The 25,420-nt window shown below is 33.8% G+C and overlaps 1 protein-coding gene across 2 annotated transcripts; it reads right to left on the bottom strand.

The window, feature by feature from the left end:
- Positions 1 to 491: 491 nt before the first annotated feature.
- On the bottom strand, positions 492 to 21,667 carry LOC142339491 (lactosylceramide 4-alpha-galactosyltransferase-like). Of its 2 annotated transcripts, XM_075389551.1 has the most exons (4): positions 21,517 to 21,667; positions 5,319 to 5,709; positions 3,751 to 3,977; positions 492 to 863 (listed from the first exon to the last, which is right to left on the bottom strand). In XM_075389551.1, the coding sequence occupies exons 2-4, from the start codon at positions 5,618 to 5,620 to the stop codon at positions 613 to 615; spliced, it is 780 nt and encodes a 259-aa protein (XP_075245666.1). In that variant the 5' UTR covers positions 5,621 to 5,709; positions 21,517 to 21,667; the 3' UTR covers positions 492 to 612. The 2 variants fall into 2 exon arrangements, with proteins under 2 accessions (XP_075245666.1, XP_075245665.1); XM_075389550.1 differs by lacking the exon at positions 21,517 to 21,667 and having other exon boundaries at positions 5,319 to 6,086.
- Between the last annotated feature and the right edge of the window lie 3,753 nt (positions 21,668 to 25,420).

Raw genomic sequence — 25,420 nt, 5'->3', positions numbered from 1 at the left:
CGAAATTTCAATAATAAAAATTGCAAATATTACAAAATTTTTTTGGCAATTTCGTTAACTTTCAACTCACCAAAGTAAAGTGAAAGCGCGTCTAATTCGGGGATATAATTATCATCTTCAATCACGAGTTTTGTTCTTACCTGACCAAAGTGGGGAGAATAGAAACATACAGTCATGTGTGGAAAAAAATGGAAATATTGATTCATTAAGCTGTTGATCCGCTATTTTGATAAAACTTAGTTATGGTAACCACGTTAATGATTAATTCAATTTCACTTGTCCATTTTAAAAACTACGGCTATTTGGAGTAAGATGAAGGCAGTGAATTCGGACAAAAGATTATTTTCAGGGCCATTCCTACAAAAATTATCTACTAGCGAGGAATTTGAGCATTCTGTTGCTTTATGCCATCGATTTATGGTTGTTTAGAAATGAATTTATGGTGCTGGCGATTTATTTGTTTTGTTTAGCTGATCTAAATTCAAGAACAATTTTCATACAAATATTCATTAGTGCACTATTATACTGAAAACTAAAGCAGATCATATGCCTCTGATAGGAATTTTTCATTTAAAGATATAGCTTTAATTACTTAGTGACAGAACTCATTAATCAGAACTGCTTCAGATGTACGAAAGATGCGGGACAGTATCTTGGCCCTAAATACGAAAGCAGTTCTCTCTTTGGGTTCCCAGTGACTTCTTCATCCTTTACATCTGAGTTGAAGATGTGAACAACCTTGGAACATCTGAGCAGACTGTCCCAAAAAGACGAGTTCTTGTTTTCCACTGTAAGTACAAATTTCTTGGGATACACTGCAGGCATGAGAAATGTAAACGGAGGTAGAAGGGTGAGCTCCTTCGCTAAAAAACATAAAAAATTGTGCAATGGTCATAGTTAATTTTTCACCTGAGTTTCATTTTCTGTTTAATAGTGCGAGGGTTCTAAGCAGACTCAAAAATGTGAAAAAGTACAAGTTTTTGATGCCAACTTGCATTTTTAAAATTTCATGCCTCTTCTAATTGAATAACTCCATAACCCGATTAAAAACACTACCTTTAAAAAATATTATTAGCTTCGTTGAAACTGAAAAGAGTAGAAAACCTAACTTTTTTCTTAGAAAAGCTAGATCTGTGCGCTATACCAATTTTGAAATTAACTTCAACGACTCCAAAGAAGTACAATGTTTTATTTAAAAAATCCTCCTTATTTCCTTTAAGCTTAATTAGGGAATTGAGCTTAATTGCTTATTTGAAACTGAAAAGAGAGAAAAACCTACTTTTTTCGTAGATATGCTAGAACAAAATCTTGTTCTTTTACAATTTCCGTGAACGCACAAAAATTATATATTGGAGTGCATGATTTTTGCTTGGAATTTTTTTGAACAATCTAATGTCTAGACATAGGCACTTTCCGATCTGGAAGTGTCCGGAAATAGACTTGTTTATTCTTGGAGGGTCTGGAAACATCAACTTTGGGTCTGTAACCTCACGTTGGGTTTGCTAATTCAAATGTCATCTTAATAAGAATAATAAATTGTTCTCAGATACTGTAAATACAATTTTTTGGATCTAAATGTATCTGAAAGGACATCAAAAGGCATTAAGCCTGTCAAGTGGTGCCTAAGAGCAAACTGTTTCTTTATGGTTTGTACGATTTTCTTTACCTCCAACACCCATCCCCCGAACCAAATCAAAAGTTAAATACTGAACTGGAAAAAAAAATCTTTGATTTTAATACAGAAACAATAAAGAACACCAAAAGAGCGAAGTCTTACCAAAAAACGTTTATGAGTTCCTCGTTGTCACAAATACAATTATCTTTCAGATCATGAAGTAAATGCGGCAATTGTTTGGATTCACACTGAACAATATTTAAGACAATGCTGACATCCCATTTCACTAAAACATTAAACAGTTTGCGTAAGCGCCACTTAAGGATTTTGCTTTCTTGCTTAGTGCTTTTTGACGTCTTTTTAATTGCTTTGATTCTTTTTGAATCATTAGTCATAACTTCTTTTTCATCTTTGGGTATGACATCATTTAACTTTTAGTTATGTTGTTCATTTTTATAGTTTTACTCAGACACTTCATCGGTTCATAAATATGCCATTCACGTATTGATAGTAAACGATGCTTTTGTCTTATGTTGTTAATTGATTTAAACTTATTAACACCAAAGAGTATTCTCCACAGGAGTATTTGTATTTTTTCAAGCGCCAAGAGATCTGTTTTTTTTTTTAGCAGAGCCGTTAATCAGAACTCCACACTGAGAAACAGGTTGTATGTAGATCTTGTATAAATGCAGCATTCGTTTTTGACTTACGAACTGTCTGAAAAATCGTAGCGGTTAAATGTTGCCGAATTTTTTTTTGAACGAACTTAACATGTTCTTTAAAAGTTAGGTTCATATCAGTATGTAACCCCAAATACTTGACACATTGTGCATAGGCAATAGTCACACCGTTAAAAGAAAATTTGGCCCTATTAGTTAGCAATGGAGAGCTTGGGGTCAACAAGTACTTTTTTGTTAATTTAACGTTAGTTTATTTTCACCAAGCCACTTCTCAATTTTGATTAGTTCTTGTTGTACACAATCAATGTTTTTGTTATTGTAACTACAAACAGATGTCGTCAGCAAAAATCTTGTCAAAAGGTTTGAAGTCAAGAATCATTTAAAATTCAAATTTTTGTTCCTCATTTTTCTCCAGAGTTATCTCAGGTTTTCCTTGTGTTCAATTTTTTTAGAATGGTTTTGTTCTCTCATCTCGCTGACATATAGTAGTTTAAAGAGCCGAGAAATAAAATAGAGCAAATTCTCTACTATGCCTTGAAGATATAATGTCACAATCATTCACAATCAGTGGAAAAATTAATTTTTTGCTATTTAATCAACATTTTTTCTTCATTTTTTTTTCAAAATTACAATCGAAGTTAAAATGAACGCTGCCTGGATAAAGAAGTTAAAGGCAAAATCAGTTTAAAGATCCTTTACAGTTCCGTCCCCATAACGTTTGATATCTTCCCTGAAAATCACACCAAGTCACTGCTCAAGTTTCTGAGATATTTGAAGTCAATTCAAAACTTATAATAAAATTTTTCCAAATTAACTATGTTCAAAACTGCAACTGTTTTGAACGATTTCAAAAATATAAGAGAAAAATTTTTTGGCTTCGTCTGATTGAATATATTATCTGATGTGCTCTTGGCTTTACTTTTAATTGTTCTAATATAACTCAATTATCATCTTATTCGATGTAAAAAAACCCAGAAAAATATAAAATGTTTACTTACATGTGGTTGTTGTTGCGATTTAAATTTGAAAATTGCAAAAACTTCAATTATTTGGTGAAAATCTTTTTTTTTAATTTCTTCATAACATCTGTTAACTGATACTTGTAATTGGCAACAAAGATTGATTTTATCAAAATTTTTTGCTTTCACTGCTTTTTATGGGCTAAAGAACACAGAAAATGTACAACCATCTACCATGGGCAACTCTTAAACTTGTTTCAACCAGTTATGTTATTCGTATCTTGCTACCAATTTAAGATTTTTCGCAATGAAATGTTTTTCGCAATGTTTTGTCCGGAATATAAATTTTGTTAAGATTTTTTTTAAAATATGAATATTCCTTAATGTATGATTGTTAAATATAGTTTTCCTAGAGGTGATATAACTCTCACATCTTTTAGATAATTTCACACTCCTGGTTGTTTAACTAAATCAGGTTATTTTTGAGATGACTAACTTTCGATTACTGTGAGATTGGACAGATTGAGAAATTTCCTTGCTACATCCCCCACTAATACTGGTCCGACACCGAACCTGTCGTTCACTCTATCCTTGTATACTCTCCTCATTTCTACCATTGTTTTCCAGACGAACTCACTTCCAGCTTTGAAATGGAAAATTCCGTTGTTTAGCTTGCCTACCATTCTGCTCGCTTTTGGTATTGTGCAATTTGTGGATACATCCCTGAGACACAAAATTAACCGTTCAGAAATTGTGAAGACATTTTTTACATTTTTTGGCACTAGTCTTTTTACAATCCAAAGTCTTTGGATTACATTGGTGGGCTTTCTCTCTTTAAGATCTGTTAACACTTTTTTGGCTTTGTCACGTCAGTGAGAGTTCAAATTAGTGTGGTTATTACAATCGCTCTAGAGTAGTAAAAGGAGCCAGGAAAGCGCTATTAGTTCTGAGCCGTGGTTTTCCCAAATTGATTGTACAAAGGAGGGAGAGCTTGGCATTCAAAGAAATTATCACTTTATGAAAACAAAAGTATATATATATATATATATATATATATATATATATATATACATACATAAATGTTACATACAAATGTTATAAAAATGTATACAAGTATATATTTATATATATATATATATGTATATATATATATATATATATATATATATATATATATATATATATAGACATATATATATATATATATATATATATATATATATATATATATATACGCGCAAGCGAGAGAGAGAGAGAGAGAGAGAGAGAGAATGGAGAGAGAGAGAAAAAGAGAGAGAGAGAGAGAGAGAGAGGAGAGAGGAGAGAGGAGAGAGAGAGAAGAGAGAGAGAGAAAGAGAGAGGAGAGAGAGATAGAGAGAGATGTTTTGTGTTGAGGAAGCGTTGTATTGAAGCATCCTGAGAAGTTGATTCTCAGAGAGACCGGAAAACTTATAGATTAGTGAGACTGAACTTGGAAAGTTGGAAGTGCAAAACCAGTTACGAGACTGTGAGCATTTGGGTTAAGTTTGTTCGGTCGGGAAGTGAACCATGGAAGTTCTGCTATTTTTATTATTATTATTATTATTATTATTATTATTATTATTATTATTATTATTATTATTATTATTATCATCTTAATTACTACTATAAGTTGTCTTGTCATTGTTCCTTCTATTGATGTGCAAGCAATTTCCTTGCCTCAATTATCTGTCTGATACTACGATTGATATCTGATTGATATTACGAGCTCAATTAAGAATTAATTTTTTTGGGAAATCTTATTTTGAACAGCTTACAAGAGTGGAACAGGGGAAATAGCTGAGTTACAAAGTAGCGCTTGCTTCACTCATTCAAAACCTTTGGTTTATTTTATTTGGTCGATCTTATGGGCGACAGATTCCTCTCACTGTTAGCCTAGTAAGAAATTCAGAAGATGACAGAAGAAAAAAGTAGTAAAAAATGTAGTGACAAAAGAATAGATACAAAAGAAAAGACACCAAATCCAAATTTAAACAAGGGTACTTTTTTCACAAAAAATGTTACAAATTATATTGAAAATCTTACTTCATGGGAAAAAACATTTCGAATGGATATACGTTGTGTAGCCTACGCAGGCTTCTAATTGTGATGACATCCAAATCGGCATAATATCCTCCGAATTTGTAGACCAGTGCCTGTCGCATCAAATCACTTGAATGCACAGCCATCCATTGTTTGCTAAGCTCTCTTTGAACTCCATCTAGTGGAGTGTTTTTAAATAAATAATCCAAATTGATTCCATAAAACCCAATTTTACTGGGGTAGTGTCTTTTGACCATATTGCACATACTAGGCCGAAGTCGCATACTGATAAACTTTGTCGACATAATGACCTTTGGTTTGAACCCTGAGTAACGAATGGCCGATTCCAAAGCACAAGATTGACGACCATCGAAACCAGTCTCTCCAGAAGTTTCTAGAAAAAACATGTTCTTGTTCAGTTCGGAGTCAGCTTCGGTAAAATCTTTCAGTATAATATTTTTGCAATTTGATTGGTCAGCTGATTTTATCCTTAGACGCTGAATCTTTAATTGTGTCACGTTCATTGTGCGGTTTATTGTTCTACTCATCTGAAGAGAGTTTGAAGCGTCTAAGGAATTAGTACGGCTAATTTTTTCAAATGAAATATTTGCTGAAGATTTCAAAATGATGGGGAATTTTCTATTTCGATTCGAGAACAAATCAAAGATAGCATACTTTACAAGGACAGCAAACAGAAGCACAACAAAAACTTTTCGATTAAGTTTTTCTGTTTCTGACGGTTTGGTTAATATTTGTTTTATCATGTTTTAAGTAAAAGATTAGTCTTATATAAAGACAAGTTAAAAAATTGTAACACAGCTGCGTGCTTTAGAGTAGAAAATTATTCATACTGAAAGCAAAATTTTCTCAATATAGTATTGACCAAAACAATAAGATTTTGAGAGATCATATATACCTTAAAAACTGTCACCTTTACCAACCGTAAGTAAATTTGTAGCTCAATTTTTCTCAATTTCAAATAACAGAACAAGCAAAATTCAAGCTAACGGCCATTGTGAGTGCCACAGAATATTTGTTCCGATAAATCTAGGGCATATCGGAATGACCAACCCACTCGCAGTTGTTCTATATAAAATAGTTACAACATTTCTAATTTAAATACTTGGTTGTGCCGCGTGTTAAACAACAATTCTCTAAGCTGTTGATTTCGCTGCTAAACATAGCCTTCAACTATAATTAGGATACATTTTTTCAAATTTTTTTCTTCAAAAAAAAAACGAATAGCTAGCTAACCATAGTAAATTACAGCTATCATATGATAATGGGACAGTATATGATTCTATTTCGGGTACATAGAAGCAAGCACACTAACTTCTTTAGATTCTTTAGTTTTCAAAGCAGTTCAAGCCTTTCATTTTATTAAATCTGTTACTTTATCAGAGATGAGGAGTGAAACTTAGCAAGACTTATATATCGTATTCTTAATTCAATTTCTAACGTGGCCTCTAGAATTTTTCTGATAAATTTGTTTTAATTAGCTGATCATGTATTGTTATCAGCATCCGTAACCAAAATTTGTAACCAGTATTTTTGCACCCCATATGTGCTTTTTGGTCGTTAGCGATCCTTCAGTTTAGTCATAATCAATTGAGGGCACCGGTAGACGATTGGACTGATTTTTATTTCCAGTTGTGATAAAAATTAGTGTCATAAAGCTGCACCATTAAAATGTAAATGCCGTTTGTAAATGCCGCATATTTGTATATGTAATTGTAAGAAATGCAAACAATATGTTATATAAAGAGACATATGGTACAACTTTGGGGGGTAATAACAGAAAAGATTCGAAAAAACTTTCTTTTCAAGGGAGATACGCATATCAAAAGCTCTCAAATTTCAAATAATGTTGAGTGGCTTTCAAATTCTGCTGATTTTTGAGCACGACTGAGGGATATTTTGAAAAGTTCACGTCCTTTAAATCTAAGATATCACTTGAGCTACCTTGATGCATCTGTTATTTCCACTCATGTTGCACATCAAAAGTGCGCAAAAGGAACTAAAGAATTATCGATAAATATTTCCTTGTCTTAAGTAGACTCATAAAACAAAAAAAAATCAAGATTCATTTTTCTCGTGTTTTGGTGTCTTTAAGGACAAGATAAGTCAGAACACCATTTGACGCAACAGTAAGCAAACAAGCAAATTTTTTATATATTGCATCCAAACAAAAAAAGAACAGTTTTTGGGAAAACTGTTCTTTTGCATCAAAAGATTTTACCTCCAAGAAGCAATTAATTAAAAAAAGAATAAAAAGGGGGCGTTGACTCGTTTAACCGAAGTAATGATAACTATATCTTACAACTCAAAAACAGCTCTTAAAATACAGCTCAAAAATGCACCTGAAATTAGATATTGTAAAATTGCAAAAGCATGTTATGCGCCCAAGAGGCATAAGTGTTTAAGAATTTTTTGACCATTAAAAAAAGAAAATTATGTTAAAAATTGTTGAACAATCAATTTAACAATGTTGCAAAGCAGGGTAAGAAGATGGGGTACTTGTTTGTATAAAACGATAAAATAATCTAAAAAATATTATAAAAAGCCATCATTTGGTTCGCATTTTCTAGTTCCGAAAATCATAACAACAGTTTTAAAAAAAATTAGAAATTGAGATATTAGTTTTAAGCAAGATTTTAGAAAGAAAAAAGCAACAGGTAAAGAATTTGATTTTCGAAGCATTACATTGATTTTTTTGCTTCGGTTTCTCATGATCTTGCGAATTTTGAGTATTTTTGCGTATTTTTATAATTTTGGAATTTTTTGCGTATATTTTGGAATTTGCGTATTTTTGCATTTTGATTGAAAAGAAATCAACATTAATACAATTTTTCAAGCATGAAAATGATTTGGCCAAATAAACGGGGAATTTCGTCAAACAGCAGGATGGGATTTGAAATCCAACTTCTACTTAATCTTCAAAAACTGAGGTCCCTCAGGAAATAAAGAAAAATGTGGTCGAGCTTGGTTATTAAATACGCTTGGTTTTGGAACATTTATTCGAATAACATACAACAGAAGGCCACAGCTAACGCGGTAAACACAAACTCAGATGCATAAAGTTAGAATAGAGCAGAAAAGTAGGCCTTCGGGATTCTACTGCTAGAAATAAATCAAGAAAGAACACTTTAGAAAAAGATAGAAGAACACCTTATTATTGAAATTCCCCACCAAAAAACTAATGGCAAAGACATTCAGCCTTTTAACCACAACGTTCAATTTTTAAAGCGATCAAAAATATGCTGTAAAATTGAAAAGAAAAAGCCAGAAAAAATCTGGATAATTTGCCAATCAATTTTCTTTGAAATGTAATCATGTTAAGTTTATCCATACAACTAATGTCCTCTGGAACATATTAACAATGTCCATCGCCCGAAGCAAAACCGTTGCATAGAAAATGCGAAAAACAACCGTCCAAAGACGGTTATTTTGCTAACGTCTAAAAGTTTTTAAAAAATGGTGGCGTCAAATGAAAACAAGTAACCAAAATTTAAAATCAATAGAAAGTTCAACTTAATCAGTAAATTGAAATGTGTGTTATCTTTCATTATTTTTACTTACTGAAAAATTGCGAAAAAACAGCAAGTCAAGTAAATATCAGCAACTGAAGGAATTATTCAAAAATTCAATAAAAGTAACTGTTTTTCTAATCAGTCTTCAAAGTGAAAAAAATAGTCAAGGTATTGTTTAAAAAACTATAGAATAGAAAAAAAAGATTTTGATGAAAAAGAAAATTCACTATAAAGTTTCACTTGGTTGCACTAGAAGCAGCTGGGATCAGTCCTTAACGAAAGAAACATAAACGTTGGAAAAAATGATAGAAAGGTGCAAAAACAGAAACCGTCAAAAACATACAATATTGACCCAAAGAATAAATAAGTTGATATCGGGCCCGGATAAAAACAAATCATCTTTTCGTTAATCAGATTTAATTAAGAATCCAAGAAAAACCAAAAACAAGCAAAATTAGAATAACAGAAAGAGGCAAAACCAGAAAAAATGGAGTAGACTGGACAAATTAATAAGAGAGCATTATATAAGTCTACTCTGCATTGTGAGAAAGCCCAAAAATAGCAGCCATTATTCATATTTAACGATTAGAAAATAAAATAAAAAATGATAATCACAATTAAAAAAGACTAAATTATTCAAAACCACGTGATTAGACCTCAGAATAAACAAAACAACTTACGTCACTTGGTTGCACTAAAAGCAGCTGGGAGATGTCATTAATGGGACAAATCTACAAAATGAAACAAACGATGATAAAAAGAGGGAAACTTCAGAGACGAGTTTAAATTACGGAAGGCCAACGACGACAATGTTATCAAAAGCATAAATTATTAACCGAAAGAAACTAAAAGTTCATTTGTGAGTCCAAAGACTCACAAATGAATTTTGCGAATCCTTGGACTTTTTCTTAAGCGACAGTTAGCCATAATACAAAAAACAAAACCAGAAATCACTATAATACAAAAGACTAAATAAAAACGGAAAAAAGAAAAACAAGCAAAACTAGAAATCAGAAAGAAGCAAAACAAAAAAATATCGTGCTGACTGAATATATTATTTACTGAAACTATTACTGATAACCATCCCTAATTCAATATGATGATTGAAAACTAAAATACTAAAAAACAATTGCAGAAAAAAAAACAAAATATCACTAAACTTCACGAAAACACATGCTCTGGCTTGAAAATGAAAAAAGATTCCTGCATAACTTCAGATGTCAACAATATTTAACAATGTCAAATTAAAAAATTAAAAATCCTAATATCAAAATTTTTAAAAACGTTCAAACTGTCCGAAGAAAACCATGCAGAGATTCGATAATGCTTTTCAAATTGTCAATGGAAATTTTCTTTAATAAAACTAAGCAAATAGACGCCTAAAATTGCAACCAATAAGAGTTAAATTGAAAGAATCACACTTATTTTTTTTTAAAAAAGTATATAGTAAGCCGTAACACTCATTCGCTGTCAGCTTACTGCTTAAATTGATTGCAAACAATAGGATCTAATGGCCATGATAGCACATGCATCAGCTTTAAGAGCGGTGGCCAAATTGCTGTTTTTGTTGTTTTAAAACCAAGAGATTAAAATATCAAAAACAGCAGTAAATTACTCTAAGGAAAATAAAAAAGCGTTTTTTCTAGTTCAAGTTGGTTTGAAAGAACTTTTTTTTAAACTACTAATTATTTTAGACGGTTTTAACGTTACCTAAATCTCTTTGACATCTAATTGATCACATAATTTGAAAAAAAAACTTGACAATTTTTTTACATAAGATGGCCATCCAGTAGAATCACACCCTACTGATTTCAAAAACCACTCTGAGATTTAAATATTTTAATCAACCTCAATATTAACAGCATGAAGTTGAAACTAAAACAAACAAAATTTGACAAAAAGAATATAAAATCTATTAAAATTCGTTAAAAGTGAACTAAATTACCTTAAAACCAAATGTTCACATACATTTTAAATATGAATAACTTTTTAACGAAGTTGAAAACCTTTTTATAAGTATTGACTCTTCTGTGGTTGATGGGTTTTCTATTACCAATCATGTCTTTCCAACTCAAATTTGTCGATCGGCCTAACTTCAGTGAACTAAAAAAATCTATTTGAGCATCTCTTACCCTTAGTAAGTGGCGTTGGAACAAATTTTTTGTTTCGCAACACATGATGCCAGGCGTTGTGCATTGACAAATTTGTTTAAATTGCATTACAAGAGAAAGATAGAGAGAGAGAGAGAGAGAGAGAGAGAGAGAGAGAAAGAGAGAGAGTGAGAGAGAGAGAGAGAGAGAGAGAGAGAGGGAGAGAAAGAGAAAGAGAGAGAGAGAGAGAGAGAGAGATAAAAAAAAACTTGATGAATTATTTCTCGGCCCCGATACTCGGGTCGAGGTTTGGTCAAAAAATAATGTAAGATTAGCTTTGAAAAAACTTTTTCACCGCAAAGCTGCCGCATCTTTTAGCGTTGAATGTGGTGAATTTTGGTAAGATTTGCGGTTCTTAGCGGTGAAAACAATTCAGCGGATTTCTTACAGCAACGAAACTGCCTTACAGGGGTTCGAACATCTCACCTTCTGCATGTCAACCACTTTATATTCCACTGCACCATCTGTCACTTACTCCAATGCTATTTCCTGTGAATTTAACACAAGAGTTGAACTTAGCTGTGAATATTTGTAAGATTTGCGATTTTAGCGGTAAATTTTTTTTCAACTCACTCTGCTGGTAGCGGTGAATTTTTTTCACTTCATTCTGCTGGTTGCGGTCAAAAAATTTTTTTTACCGCTAAAGCAATGAAAAAAACTTCACCGCTTTAAGGTTTTTTTCACCGCATTTTACACTTTTTACACAAATTCACCGCAAATCTTACATCTTATAGCAAATTTAAGCGGTGACACCTTGACCCGGGTACTCTTTTCCAGGCCAATGTGTTTTTGCTACGTTCAGCCATTCAGAGCTATACAGTATGCATTCTGAAGATGTTTATGGTGAAACGGAGACACAGTGCCGTGCAGCATAGATTGTTAAATGTCTTGCCTCTGAAATTGTTTATATGCCCTGCGTTCAAAATTGCACGGCCTGGAAAGACGAATGAACGCGCGATAGTCTGGACATAGGCAACTTAACTTTGAACGCAAGAACGCACGATAGTCTGGACATAGGTAACTTAACTTTGAACGCAAGAACGCACAAGAGTCTGGACATAGGCAACTTAACTTTGAACGCAAGAACTTTGAACCTACGATAGTCTGGACATAGGCAACTTTGAACGCAAGAACACACAAAAGTCTGGACATAGGCAACTTTGAACGAACAAATGTCTGAACGTAATCGCCCTAGAGAGCAAGACAATTTTTCAATGGAGACAATAATGCCAAAAACTGATGAGCCCATGTTTGACTAAACACTTTTACTAGGGTGCTCACTCGAATAAAAGCTTTTTAGCAAGAAAACCTCAAGTCACTTGAGTTCAAAAGTTACAAAACGTCGAATGCAGGAAAACATCCAAGATAATGTTTTGTTTTGGACACTTTCACATTTGGCCTAGAGTTATAGTTATTTTCATTCTAATTCTTTGAATAATAATTATTTTTTTTATTTTTATTATTATTATTATTGTTATTATTATTATTTTTATTATAAAAAATTTATTATGATATATTATTATTATTATTATTATTATTATTATAAAATTTATAATTATTTTTGTGGTACGGGAGTACCCCTAGAATGAAACCAGGGCTCAACTATTATTATGAACATTGTTAAGCTATATACTGTTATACTAATGGCCTAATGGGACCACTGGCGCATACAGCAGCTTCACCAACTTGGTCTCAAGCTTAGCTATCTACTTCATTCTCGTGCATTAATCTATTGTTCATCAAGTTATAGCAACTTTGTTATCTTTCGGTTAGTTGTATAGCGCTGACAAGTTTTGTCTGGTCGCGCCTCTCTAAAGATGTGAATGAATCACTGCTTTTTGCTTTATCGGTTATCAAGTTCAGTTGAACTGAAGAAAGTTGAAACTGCTCTTTTGGAACAACCACATGGCGCAGTCAGCAATGGCGAAATCCCCAATCGGAGTCACACTCTTCTGGGAACACATCGGCAATAAACTGCAAAATTTTGTTAGTCTCCGACAACACAGTGAACCTTCTGGGCAGGGACTTTCTTCAAAACCTGGGCTTACACCTACCACAAACGAGAACAGGTGAGAAAACTATGAATCTAATAACAACAAACAATCAAAAAATAACACATTAGATAATTACAAATTGTCACACATATGCACCCGAATGGGGCCATCAAACGCCACAGCAAAATTCACATTCAAACAATAGTTTAGACCAGCAAACACGATGGACGAAGATAACCACTTCAGTTAATTGATAAAGTAGAAAAAGAGCTAAAGAAACTCATAGAAGACAAGCAAATAATAAAACTCGAAAAATGTTCCGACGAAATTTTTATAAGTCCGATAGTAATCACAGTCAATAGTGACAACTCAATCCAACTAGCCCTAGACCTAAAGGAATTAAATGACGCTATACATAAAAACAAATACTAGATGCAAAGCATTGATCACCTAATGGACACATTTTCCATAAGATAAGTGAACTCAAAAACGTAACCGGGACACTATATTTCTCAAAAATAGACCTAAAATACGCTTACAGTCAGATCCCACTCCATAGACGCACAAAAACCTTGTAACTTTAACATACTGGGACGAAAATCTACAGAAACGTATAGAAACGTATAGAATCATAAACCATTTCTATGAACTCATAGACATGCCGGCAAATTTCCAAAAAGCTTTCGACTATACACTAAGCAACATAAATTTGGCGCACGCATTCTTAGATGATATAATTATTATCACCAAAAGATCACTAAGGGACCACGAAAAAGAAATAGATAAGGTGTTAGTAAGATTAGACAACAAAAAACTAGCCGTTAGCCTACAAAATTGCGAATTCGCACAAACGAAACAAAAATGGCTAGGCTACAAAGTAAGCCTGAAAGGGATAATCCCTAAAGAGAAGAAGAAAAAAGCGATCGCCCAATTGGAACAACCGCAAATATTTAAACAACTCGTTCATGGGAAGTATACATCTTATGATAAAATTGATACCAAACTTGTCTAACATAACAGCAAACCTTAGACCACTGCTATCGACAAAAACAGCAAAAAGTGCTCAAAAACTAGACTGGTCAAGTGAACACGACATAGCATTTAACAAAATCAAAGAAGCAATAACAAATATAATCGAAAACAAACATTTCGACACAACTAAACACACAAGAGTAAGATGCGACGCAAGTAAAAATGAGCTAGGGGCATGCCTAGAACAATTAATTAATAACAATTGGAACCCAATCTCATATGCAAGTAGACTCCCAAATAGTAACGAACAAAAATACAGAACAAATGAATTAGAACTCCTGGCAGTCGTTTGATCCCTAGAACACTTTAAATATTTCCTGTATGGTTCAAAATTTGAACTCCAAGCAGACCACAAAGCACTACTATCGGCCCCGAAAAACTACAGAGAAAATAAAACATATCGAAGTCGCCTGACAAGATGGGTAGACAGACTTCTACCATTTGATTTTGCGATACAACATATACAAGGAAAACATATGGGATTCGCGGACTATTTCAGCAGGTACCGCAACCCCGCGAAAGTGATAAAATTTACCTCGTAAACCTAATAGATTCATTCAATCATCTACTAAAGAATGCACAAAAAAATTCAACCAATAGAACCGCGACAAAAAAACGCGCGAACAATGACGTCATAAAACATAGACAGCAAAAGGAAAGAAACAAACGGTCTTTTAACCATTATCGTTGTACAAATCAGTCACTCTGTTCCAAGATTACACACAATTCTAAATTAAACACAAAAGTCCTTGTTTGCACAAGAAGTAATCCGATTTCTATCACATTTGGTAAAATTATTAAAAAAACGTTTTCGATCAAAAACTATGAACAGCAAAGCCCTCCAAGAAAACCCATTTGTAGCTAATAGACCAAATTCAGCCACAGCGAATCCCCCAGTCACCACAATTAGTACATAAACTGACACCTCCTAAAATATAGGAAAAGGCACGGATCTCTTGGTTCCCAGCTGGGTAAAAAAAAGCCCATTTGACGATCCCCATTTAGACATCCCCGTTCCTTTATCAAATTTACATAAGATCATCAACGAAAACTTTATATCAAAAGCCATCCGGCTAGACAACCAAATCAATAGTATACGAAAGTTGCCTCAAAATCAAGATTGGTTAGCCTTAAAGCATTACTCTCGCTATTAGCACACCCTCAAAAAAGATTTCTCAGTTAATGACAACGGCTGCATTTCATATGATGGCAAATTATATATTCCTCCAAGCTTATGCAACTTTACTTTACAATCTATCCATAAGACCGCCACGGATCAATTGGGTTGATGTACATGTCGCAACTGATTTGGTTCCCTCGCATTCACAGGGAGATAGTCGTCATAGCCAAACGGTGCAGAACCTGCACAATGATAGGTAAGAACATAAAACCAGTAATTCCTATGAGCTAACACACAAACTTAAACAATTTACAAGAACCCAATTAGGAAGTACAAATTGATTTCACAGGCCCGATATAGGAAAATAACAAAGACTCATATACACTGGTCTCCGTAGATAGATATTCAAGATATCCTCACGCTAAAGCATATCACAATTGCGACACCGAAACAGCTATAGAACACCTAAATAGCTACATGAAATTTCATGGCATATCACGAACACTCAGGGGCGACCAAGCACAGGCATTCAAATCAAAAAACTTCGAAACTTTTTGTAAAGATAACAATATCAAACTTATACTAGCCCCAGCAGGGGACCACAGAGGCATAAGCTTAGTAAAGCGATTGATACAAACATTAAAAAGAGGCGTCTATCAGTAATAAACATAGATCCCAAATGGGCAAATAAAACAATGGCACACAAAATCACAAACATCATATAAAACATAAAACTGATCCCAAACACCACAACACGCTTAACACTGTGTGACGCACACTTCGGAAGACCAGAGCTAATACGCAACTCACAAACATACTAAAACATCCTAACAAAAAAATCTCACGTACAGGAAAACAAAAGAATTCTATTTAGACAGGAAGAAGCTGAAGCACGCCATGCTAACCGAAGCCGCAATCTGGAACTAGGACTCAGATTCTGAGCCACAGCTAGACATCCAGTACAAATGCCCAAGCGCTTCGGATACAGAATTCGTCGATCAACCCTTCAGCACAAAACGCACACCTGCAGCGCAAATGCGTAAGACAATCTTTCCCATTAAAATCACCGCAGATAAACTAAGTATGACGTTCGGAGATAAAACCTCGAACCTTAAAACCATAAAACCTTAAAATCAAAAAACCAAATAGCACGCAAAACAATAATGTGCAGAGCGAAAGAACCCCGTAGCACACTCAAACCAATGTGGAATAAAATCCCAGACAGGACAATAACAAACTAATCCCCCCGCACTATGACAGTAGACACCCCAAAAAGAAAAATTATGGTAAAACGAAAAAACGATCGCAAGCGAAATTTTTGAAAACAAAACCCATATTAATCGAATTTGTCGCATGTAAAACAGTGGGTGAATATAGAAACAGAGAAAAAATTCGAAAATTCTATTTAGATGAACAAAAAGAAAAGCGCGAACAAGAGGAAAAGACCAAGAACCAACAAGGACCAACCCATTTGGGCAAAGACTTGGTAAACCCAACAGGCATCCCAACCAGAAAACAACGACAAGAGCCTAAAAAAATTACAGGCAGCCTCAAACGCAAATTACAGCACCTCACAAAACGCACAAATACACTCAAAGCACCGTCCCAAATTGAAATATAAACAAAGCAAGCTGCATTGGCCCAATCCAAAATTGAGCAGGCAAAGAGACGACAACGTAGAAGCTCCTCCTTTATAAGCACTGACCTAGAACAGTGGAAAAACTCTGACACAGCTGAAATTATCAATTTGGTGTCCGACTCACCCCAGCAGAGCCCTATCACCATAGTCACCTCCAGTTCCCCAAAGGACTTCATTGTTCAGAAAAACCCGGGCCAAAAATCTATGGACAAGATAGTCCCAAAAATACACCTAAGCCAAGACGCCCAAGTACAAGCCACGCAACAACCCTTTCGGAGTAACCAACCAGCACGCGAGCCAACAACCATAACGGTTCCTGACAGCCCACCAACAGCAACAATCACTATTGAGTCAGACGAAGATCACGACCCCATGCCGGAAACCACGTCCCCTACTAGAAAGCCAATCCAACCCACAGGCCGAAACACAAGAATTGGAGAGGATGCACCAAACATCCCAATTGAACATGCCCTTTCGAATGAGGAAAAGACTCCCAAAAGCAGGACGAACCGCAGGACAGCCCGATATCGTCGTACAGTACGGCCCAGTCGGAGATCCCACCAAGGACGACCCAGGAACAAAGCCCCATATCATCCCTCGACACCGAGGACATTGAACAGCTGAACAACGTTTTCGACAACTAGTCGTCAAAAACTCGGGGAGAGGGAAGTGTGTTACGGGAGTACCTCTAGAATGAAACCAAGACTCAGTACCTCTAGAATGAAACCAAGACTCAACTGTTATTATGAACATTGTTAAACTGTTATGTTTGAGAAAAAGAGAGATAATTTAACGTGACACTTTCTTTTGAAGAATGATGAGTTGTTAGAGATTAAACTCTATTGCAAGAAATTAACAACTCCATTTAATTAATAACTCCGTTATCAACTCCATTTAATTTCAAGTTCCAATATTGCGGAAAATTTACGGATGCTAGCTTTAAAAACCTTGGTCAAAATGTTTTTGTAATATAAAAACTTATACGACGGGTAATTTCACTTGACCACATTTTTGAATTGAGATTGAAACCCATAGTGCTATTCTTAGTATATAGACAACTTTAAAGGTTTAAGTTAGATAAAACATGAAATTCTAAATTTATCTTTAATAGCAAGCAATGTGAAGGGTTACAATTATCGCAATAAGCGAGGTGAATAAGAATGAAATAACAAGTTGAATACTTGTAAAGTACTTCGTAAATAAAACAGAAAAAAGCTTCTAAACTACGATACTGAATTTGCCACATATCCAACGTTTACGCTAACTCAAATTTTTCAAGGACTCAAAAGATTTCTTAAGTTAGGAAAGAGTCACAAAATATTACAATAGTGTATTTAATTACTGAACTTATTTACTGCACTGAAGTTATCAATTGCACTGGTGTTCGTGTTCCAAATAATGAATGAACGAGTTCAATTATCAAAAACTAAAATTATTAAATAGGAGTTCAAAGGATATGTTCAGCGCGGCAGAGGAATAAGAAGGAACGAATGAACAAGTTTGGAAGTTTTTGGCTACAGTGCTGTTTGCCTTTCTGTGGATCCAGTTCCCATCAAAGACAAGGACTTAATTGATGAGCAGTCAGAACAGATTGCTTGAGTTTAAATTATGAAAGTTTGATCTATAAGGGAAAAGTAGAGAAAGTTGTAATACAATTCGTTGGTTTATTTGAGAAAATTTTATTTCGATCAAGTTTTCTAACCCCAGATTTGAGTTGAGAATTTGATAGGGTAATTAAATCATGCAAACTATTTAAATATTTTGTTTGAATTACCGGTACCAGTGTGCTAGGGATAGAAGATCTTTACTAAAAAATAAAGTATTCTCTACTCTTATTCTATTTCAAGATTTTTTATTTTGTTTCGCAAAAAAACTTTCTTTGTTTTATATGTTATTTACTATATTCGAAGACTTAAGTAGTAACGTTGTGATCGTTTCTTTTTTTGGTTCTTCTCAAAAACGATTTTGACAATGCATAATCTTACAGAGTTTTCATATCTTTTAGTGGGTGCAATTTCTAATTCTAGCTCTCCATTTTCAACAATTTCATTATTGTATGTATCTTAAAAAGTGCCAGAGAAAAATTTTGAGGTCAGATACGCAGCTGACAGAATGCTAAGAATGAATTAAAAAACTTTGACGACGCTAACAGATGATAACAGAGTTGTATTGAAATTCATTGTTCAAATAAGGCATACAATTATATCTACGGGTAACTGAAGAACAAGAAAGTGGCAGAACAAAATTTTCCTCGTTGCTTTTTTTAAATGTAATTTGAGTAAAAAAAATGAATTTTCACTAATTGTTTTAGAATTAATTCATTTGTTTCTGAAACATCTGAAAATGATTTACCGTTACTCAATAATAACTCAGTGAACTCTTTGAGCACTCCTTTTATATCGGAGTTAAACGTAATTGAAATTCGGACAATTTGTTCTTGATGACATCTGTATATAGAGGCATGGATACTTGTAATATGTATCTCCTCAAGTTGCCTCGACACATTATTTGATTGAAAAAGTGCTGTTTCTCTATCTTTTCATAACTGTGGGGTTCATCCAACAGATGAGTTCTCGTCATCAGCGCTTAATTGAAATAAAATAACATATTTATTAGTGCAAAATTTTTCTTAGCATGAGAGAATGTTTGTCTGGATATAAGAACAACGAAGTGTAATTTGTCTGCGTAGTAATTGGGTATTTTATCATGGCATTTTTGCAGTTCCTAAAACTGAATGAAACTCAGGACAGTTGTGTAATCGGACTGTTTCTGGTTACAGAGTATCTAGCCAAATAAAGATAAATTTTTGTGAAAGACGGTTAAGATATACAAAGTTGTTGAGTGTTTTATCTCGCAAACATTTCTCATTAATTTTAGAGTATAGATCTGCAATTACTGAAGGTTTTTAAAATGCAATTAATCAAGCTTGTTCCAAATTGTTCCTCAATGTTAATACCTTCAATTCTTGTGCGTTAGTAGAATTAAACACAAAATTATCACTGAAAAAAGGTTAGTTTTTTGGATAAACAGCACGGATAACAGATTAAACTGAAAAGTTGCACTTTTCATTCTTAATTTTATATATAGTTAGCTTATTCGTCTCAAGCAAGGCTAATCTAGCCGTTCATGCATGCGTTGTTTTAAAAGAAAGCGTGTTGATAATTGGACAATACCACCAAAACAGTTATCTGTAAGATTGAGTTGTGAAGTTTGCCCTTAGGTGAGATTACTCTTATGATAAATTTTATAATTACAGTTCAGGATTTTTCAGAAAAAAAATTGCATAATTATACTCTTTTGGAACTTTACATCAACACCGTGCTGTCTATTAATCACCATATAAAATTCCTAAATATGCGATTAGTGACTATTGTGTAGCCAAAAAGTGACGAAGTTCTGTACTTACGGCAATTGACTTAGATACGCGGTTTCCTGAAAAATGGCAAGAATGTCACAGCTTATTTGACCTCTTCGATCCAATTTCTTATCAAATGATCTCAATAAATTGGTCCTCGTAGTGTTGAAAACAATCTGTTTTCTGAGAATTTTTAGAACATATGAAAAACACTGATGTCGTCAAAAATTATTTCTCTTCATTGCGTTCAAAAATCAAATAATTACGTTCTGGTCTCATGTGTTTTTACTAATGTCAATAAGGCAACGCTAAGGTCTCCAAGAAATGACTGCCTGTTGTTGATATCCATTTCAAAATGAAACATCAAATTGAAGGACAAGTCTTTCAGCATATTAACCATGTTTTACAAGTAGAAAATTTCAAGAGCATGTATAGAATTTAGGAAATTTCTGCTTGTGTAATGAACTTGTTACATTTATTTGGCGAGGTAACAAAAAGCTAGTATGGTCTATTTCAAATATGAAGAACAAAAATTAGCAGACGTTTTTTCATTAATTCAACAAATAAAAATTTTCTACTATCCTAATTAAAAACAACTGAGTGATTAATCAAATTTCTTTAGTCAAGATGCAAACTATCACCCAGGACATGAGATGCTTGACTCAAGCGAGCCCTGATCAGACCAATTTAGGTAGCGCACGTTGGTTAAAATGCAAAAACTCCACGGAGTCTGGCAGCAATATGTACGGACCGCATAATTTGATCAGGAGCCCATCCAGAGTCTGCACGGTCTGATCAGCGCATTGCATAGGTCTGTAAAATCTGATAAGACCCCCGTGCAGAGTGTGGATATTCTCATTATTCCGTGGTCTCGGGCGTGGACAGTTTTGTGATATGATCTTGTTAGTCGGAGAAGCTTTCCAGAGTCTGTACGGTCTGATCAGAAAATTTTTCAGAGTCTGGAATGTCTGCCCAGAATCAAGAGAGTTAAACGAAAAAAAGCTTGTCCCCCAAAAGAAGAAGAGATAACTAACTCCTGCTTGGAATGTTTCTTGAAGAACACCTATACTGCTGGTCCGTACATTAGATACTTAAACGACGGGGTTAATCGTGGGACCACATGTATAACTTGAGAGTTCAACCCCTAGTTCTACTCTTGGTAAATAGTTAAGTATTAAAGAAAGTTAAATGCAAATATGAATTAATAAGTTATGTTAAACAGCATCAAATATGAACCGAGCATGAAGGGATAGAATAGTTGAGTTATTAAGAGTGAGATAGTACAAGTTAGCACAGGTTGAAATATTCTAAGTTAACTTGTAACTTAGATAGAATTTAAGAGATGTTAAATTATAACTTAGAGTAGTTAAGTTGAACTTACCTGATTTCCAAATTTGTGCTAAGTTAATATTTTATGACTTAGAGAGTTCTTAGTTAAGAACAAGTCACAAAATATGCTAAGTTAGAAAAATATCTCAATTAAGCTGAGATTGAGCAAGGGAGCAATACGGGAGTATGATTTTAAATCAGAAGTTATCAGGGACCAAAAAGTGCTGATAGCTGAGCGTGCAAGCTCCTTTTATACTTGCGGACACGTGGTTCTCTAGTATCCTATTGGATAGAGATAACAGTGTCGACAGAGTTACCAAGGTTAACTTGGTGTTATCTGTGTGGCGTGACAATATCACGTCATAGTATTCTCAGTTTTAGTTAGTGATCTTAAAATAGTAGCTTATTCAAAACTACTTAGTAATTTGTTCACAAGACAAAATGGACTTTGTCCAAATCAAGTTTGTGCTTCACGCACTATAACGTAAATTCTCAAAATAGCACTAAGATTATCAAATAGTGTTACTGAGTGTAGCACACTTCAGTACATCCCATCCCGGTCCATAGGTATTAAATCAAAACATCAAATATTAAATAATCGAATAAATTATTTAGCTTAATTTTATAATAATTAAGCATTTAAAGTTTGTGAGGTAGATTACTTGGTTAAAGTTCTAAAGTTCATCGTAGCTTCTTGTTTTTGAGTTCTCTCTTGAAGAAGGGTTGACGATGTCCTAAGATACAGGGCTGTACAAAATAATAGATCCAATTTTTTTGGCTGGTCGTTATAATAGACCTTTTGAAGTTTTTCTATAAAATTGTGCTGCTAGTACATCTGACGTTGAATAATAGAATAATATAATTTGAAGAATATACTGGTTAAGTTAATGGTCTATAATGACAAGCGAGGTAAATGAATAGGGAAATTAAAATTACTGCGCACAACACCATAAAGGCTAGAGTTGCCGCAATGACTCCCCAAATAAAGAATTCCGTTTCGTAATTCATCTTTATTTGAGTATTGTTGAAGAATAAATCAATTGAAGTAAGCCTTGTAGCTATAGTTTAAGGAATTAATATTTAGACTTGGTTGATCATTATGAATTAGCTTCATGAAATAATTATTCTTGCTTTTCGTCATTGATTCAAAGTAAATAACAATTTCTTTTTGTTCAAAGTCTTCAAGAAATAAAATGACTTCGCATTGAAATTCAGAATAATATAATTCGGAGATTCTGAAAACTTTATCGTTAAAAATAATCTGTTTAGAAAAGTTAACCCAAGCGGATTCAACATGATCAGGGAGTTGACAATAATCTTTAAACCATTCGATATCAACACCTCCTTCGAAATATGTGTTCATTTTGAATAATGTAGTAATTCAATTTTAATGTCAATGGGGAGAATGGAAGACCCATTAATCTTTGAAAGGAATTGACAGGAAGATCCAAATAGTACTTAAACTATAAATGGTGGATGGCGATGAATGAAAACCTGTTAAAGAAAGGTTGTAACATTTCTATATCCGTGATCACCAAAAGACTAACATATTAATTGAAATAAGTGAGCGGTTGAAAGTTTAGATTATTGATGCTAAGAATTTCTTCTGTATGAATAAGCTTTAGAATTTCAAATAAATCGTACTCAGGAACTTGATGAAAATAAACTACAATTTCATTGGAATTGTTATCATGCAAGAATAAAATAATCTCCTGTAACTCAAATGTCCAATGAACTGACAATGGTGTATAGAATTTATTTCCAACTAAGAATGTTTTCGAAGTTTTAATAACTTGCGATTGAATAAATTCAGCGAGATCGCAATATGTTTTGAAATACTTAACGTCTACTGAAAGGTTGTAAGACATCAAATAAATTATGGAATTCGACGGAACAATCGAATAATATCATAAGCAAGATAAATCGGTGATGATAAAGAATAGATTTTATTAGAGAAGCGATAACAAATCAAATCTGCAATCTAAAGATAAGAATGGACTCATTGTTCACCATAAATTGCGCTAAGTGTAATCAATGCGGATTATTTTACTTGATGTAAGTAATGTAATAAAGGAGAGTAAGGTAATCAAAATGGCTAATAATTAGGCGTTCGTTTAAACTAACGAATAATTTTCCTCACCGCGGGAGAAAGAAGAAGTAATGAAGGATATACTGAACATCAACAACCACAAAATTATCTATTCCATTCCGTGAGTGCTCAACGTGATGAGCGGAGGATGTGGAGTTGATGCTTCAGATTTGCGATCTCCAGTTGGAGCTCAGTAATCCGTTGTTCGAGCTGTTGAGAGCGTTGTCTTTCTGTCAGAAAGTTTTGCTGTACCTGATAAGTGAAGGTATCAAGCTGAGGATTGAGGTTTGCTGTAATATTATCAAACGGGACTTGTATTGTTTGTCCTTGAAGGTTGTGATTAGTTAGTAGATAAGAATATTTGTTCGACAAATAACCAATGAGATTGAATCTATTGATGTTGGGTTGCAACTGGTAGATTAAATTTGTATCGTAGTTTGGGTGTCCACTAAAGCCGGGGGTTTTAGCTTGTATTTCAGCTTGATGTTGTTTTTGTAGGCGGTCTTGCAGGGGGGTAGTTGTTTAATGATGAAAATTAAGAAAGTTTGGTCGTGACGATTGAGTAGTTGTAGTGTTTGCTAAGACGTTGGGTACCGTACTGTTTGTCTTGGGTATATTTACTTCTAGCAGTGTCGCTGGGCTGAATGTCTCTCTAATGAATTGTTTACGTGGTTGTTTCTTTGCAATTGTATCTGAAGTTTTAGTTCTCTTTTTGGATGATGTAACTGTTGTTGATGAATTTGAACTAGTGGCTTGAGTTTGTACTGCTGAAATCTTGATAGCTGAGAGAAAAGTTGTAGATGGGGTAACGTGAGTTGTGGGTTGTACTAGTATGTCAAGTTGTTTAACTCCAGATTGAGGTTTAGAAGTTGATTGTGTATTGTATTCGGGCCAACCACTTGAAGGTTCCTTCTGAAAGACTGGTAACAATTCGTTAGGGATTGAAGAAAGTTCCTGAAATATCAAGTGTTCTCTACTCTTATTCTATTCTAAGAGTATATTTTTTGAAGTTATTTTGCAAGTATTCTCTTTTTCTTATTTTTTGTATTCTCTTTCAAAGTAAATCAGTAGTAAATATGAAGTCAGTCTGTATTATATTATCATCATATAGTTTGAAGATATTAAGGTAATAGAGGAATTAATCCTATACTGGAGACGTAGGAACGTTGTGATCGTTTCTAGTTTTGTCTTTATTATTCTCATCATGTAGGTTTGGATAACCACTTTTATTCTCATGAGTTAGTGCTTGCATTCTATTAGTTTCATAAGGTGGGCTTTGAGTAACTCTGGTTGTATCTTCGGATTTTGGAACACGCATCGTCCTTTCTCTATTTTTATCAGTATTATCATTCTCTGAGTTAGTTGCTAGATAGATAGAAGTCAGAATTGGAGCTGACATTAAATCAAATGTGGCAGCAAAGAGTGCTTTACCAAAATGAATAGATGCATCTGTAATTTTGTTAATTTGCATTGCTCGAATTTAGCATAAGACTATGTCGATGAGTAGCTTAATGAATAAGAAAGCGGCAAAGAATATTCCGCATCGCTCAATTATATATTGTATTTTACCAAAGGTTTCAACAAATTGATTATTAAAGAAGTCCGGTGAAATGAATGAATCTAGATAAATAGTTCTAGAGTTATAATAATTCGTGCCTGAAATATTTGAAAATGATTCTCTGCTATCTATTAATGACTTAGTAAAGTGTTTGAGAACTCCTTTCATATTGGAGTTAAAAGTTATTGAATTCCAGAAGGACATCATTTCTTTATATGTGTAGATAGAAGCATAAATACTTGCAGTAATAACATTCGCAATTTGTTGAATAACTATGTGTGGTTTGAAGAGTGCAGGTCCTCTTACTTT

Source organism: Convolutriloba macropyga, chromosome 5, assembly GCF_964194025.1.
Source record: "Convolutriloba macropyga chromosome 5, txConMacr16.3, whole genome shotgun sequence".
Taxonomy (NCBI): domain Eukaryota; kingdom Metazoa; phylum Xenacoelomorpha; order Acoela; family Convolutidae; genus Convolutriloba; species Convolutriloba macropyga.
Note: the sequence above shows the minus strand (reverse complement) of the source record. Positions and strands in the feature narration are given on the sequence as shown.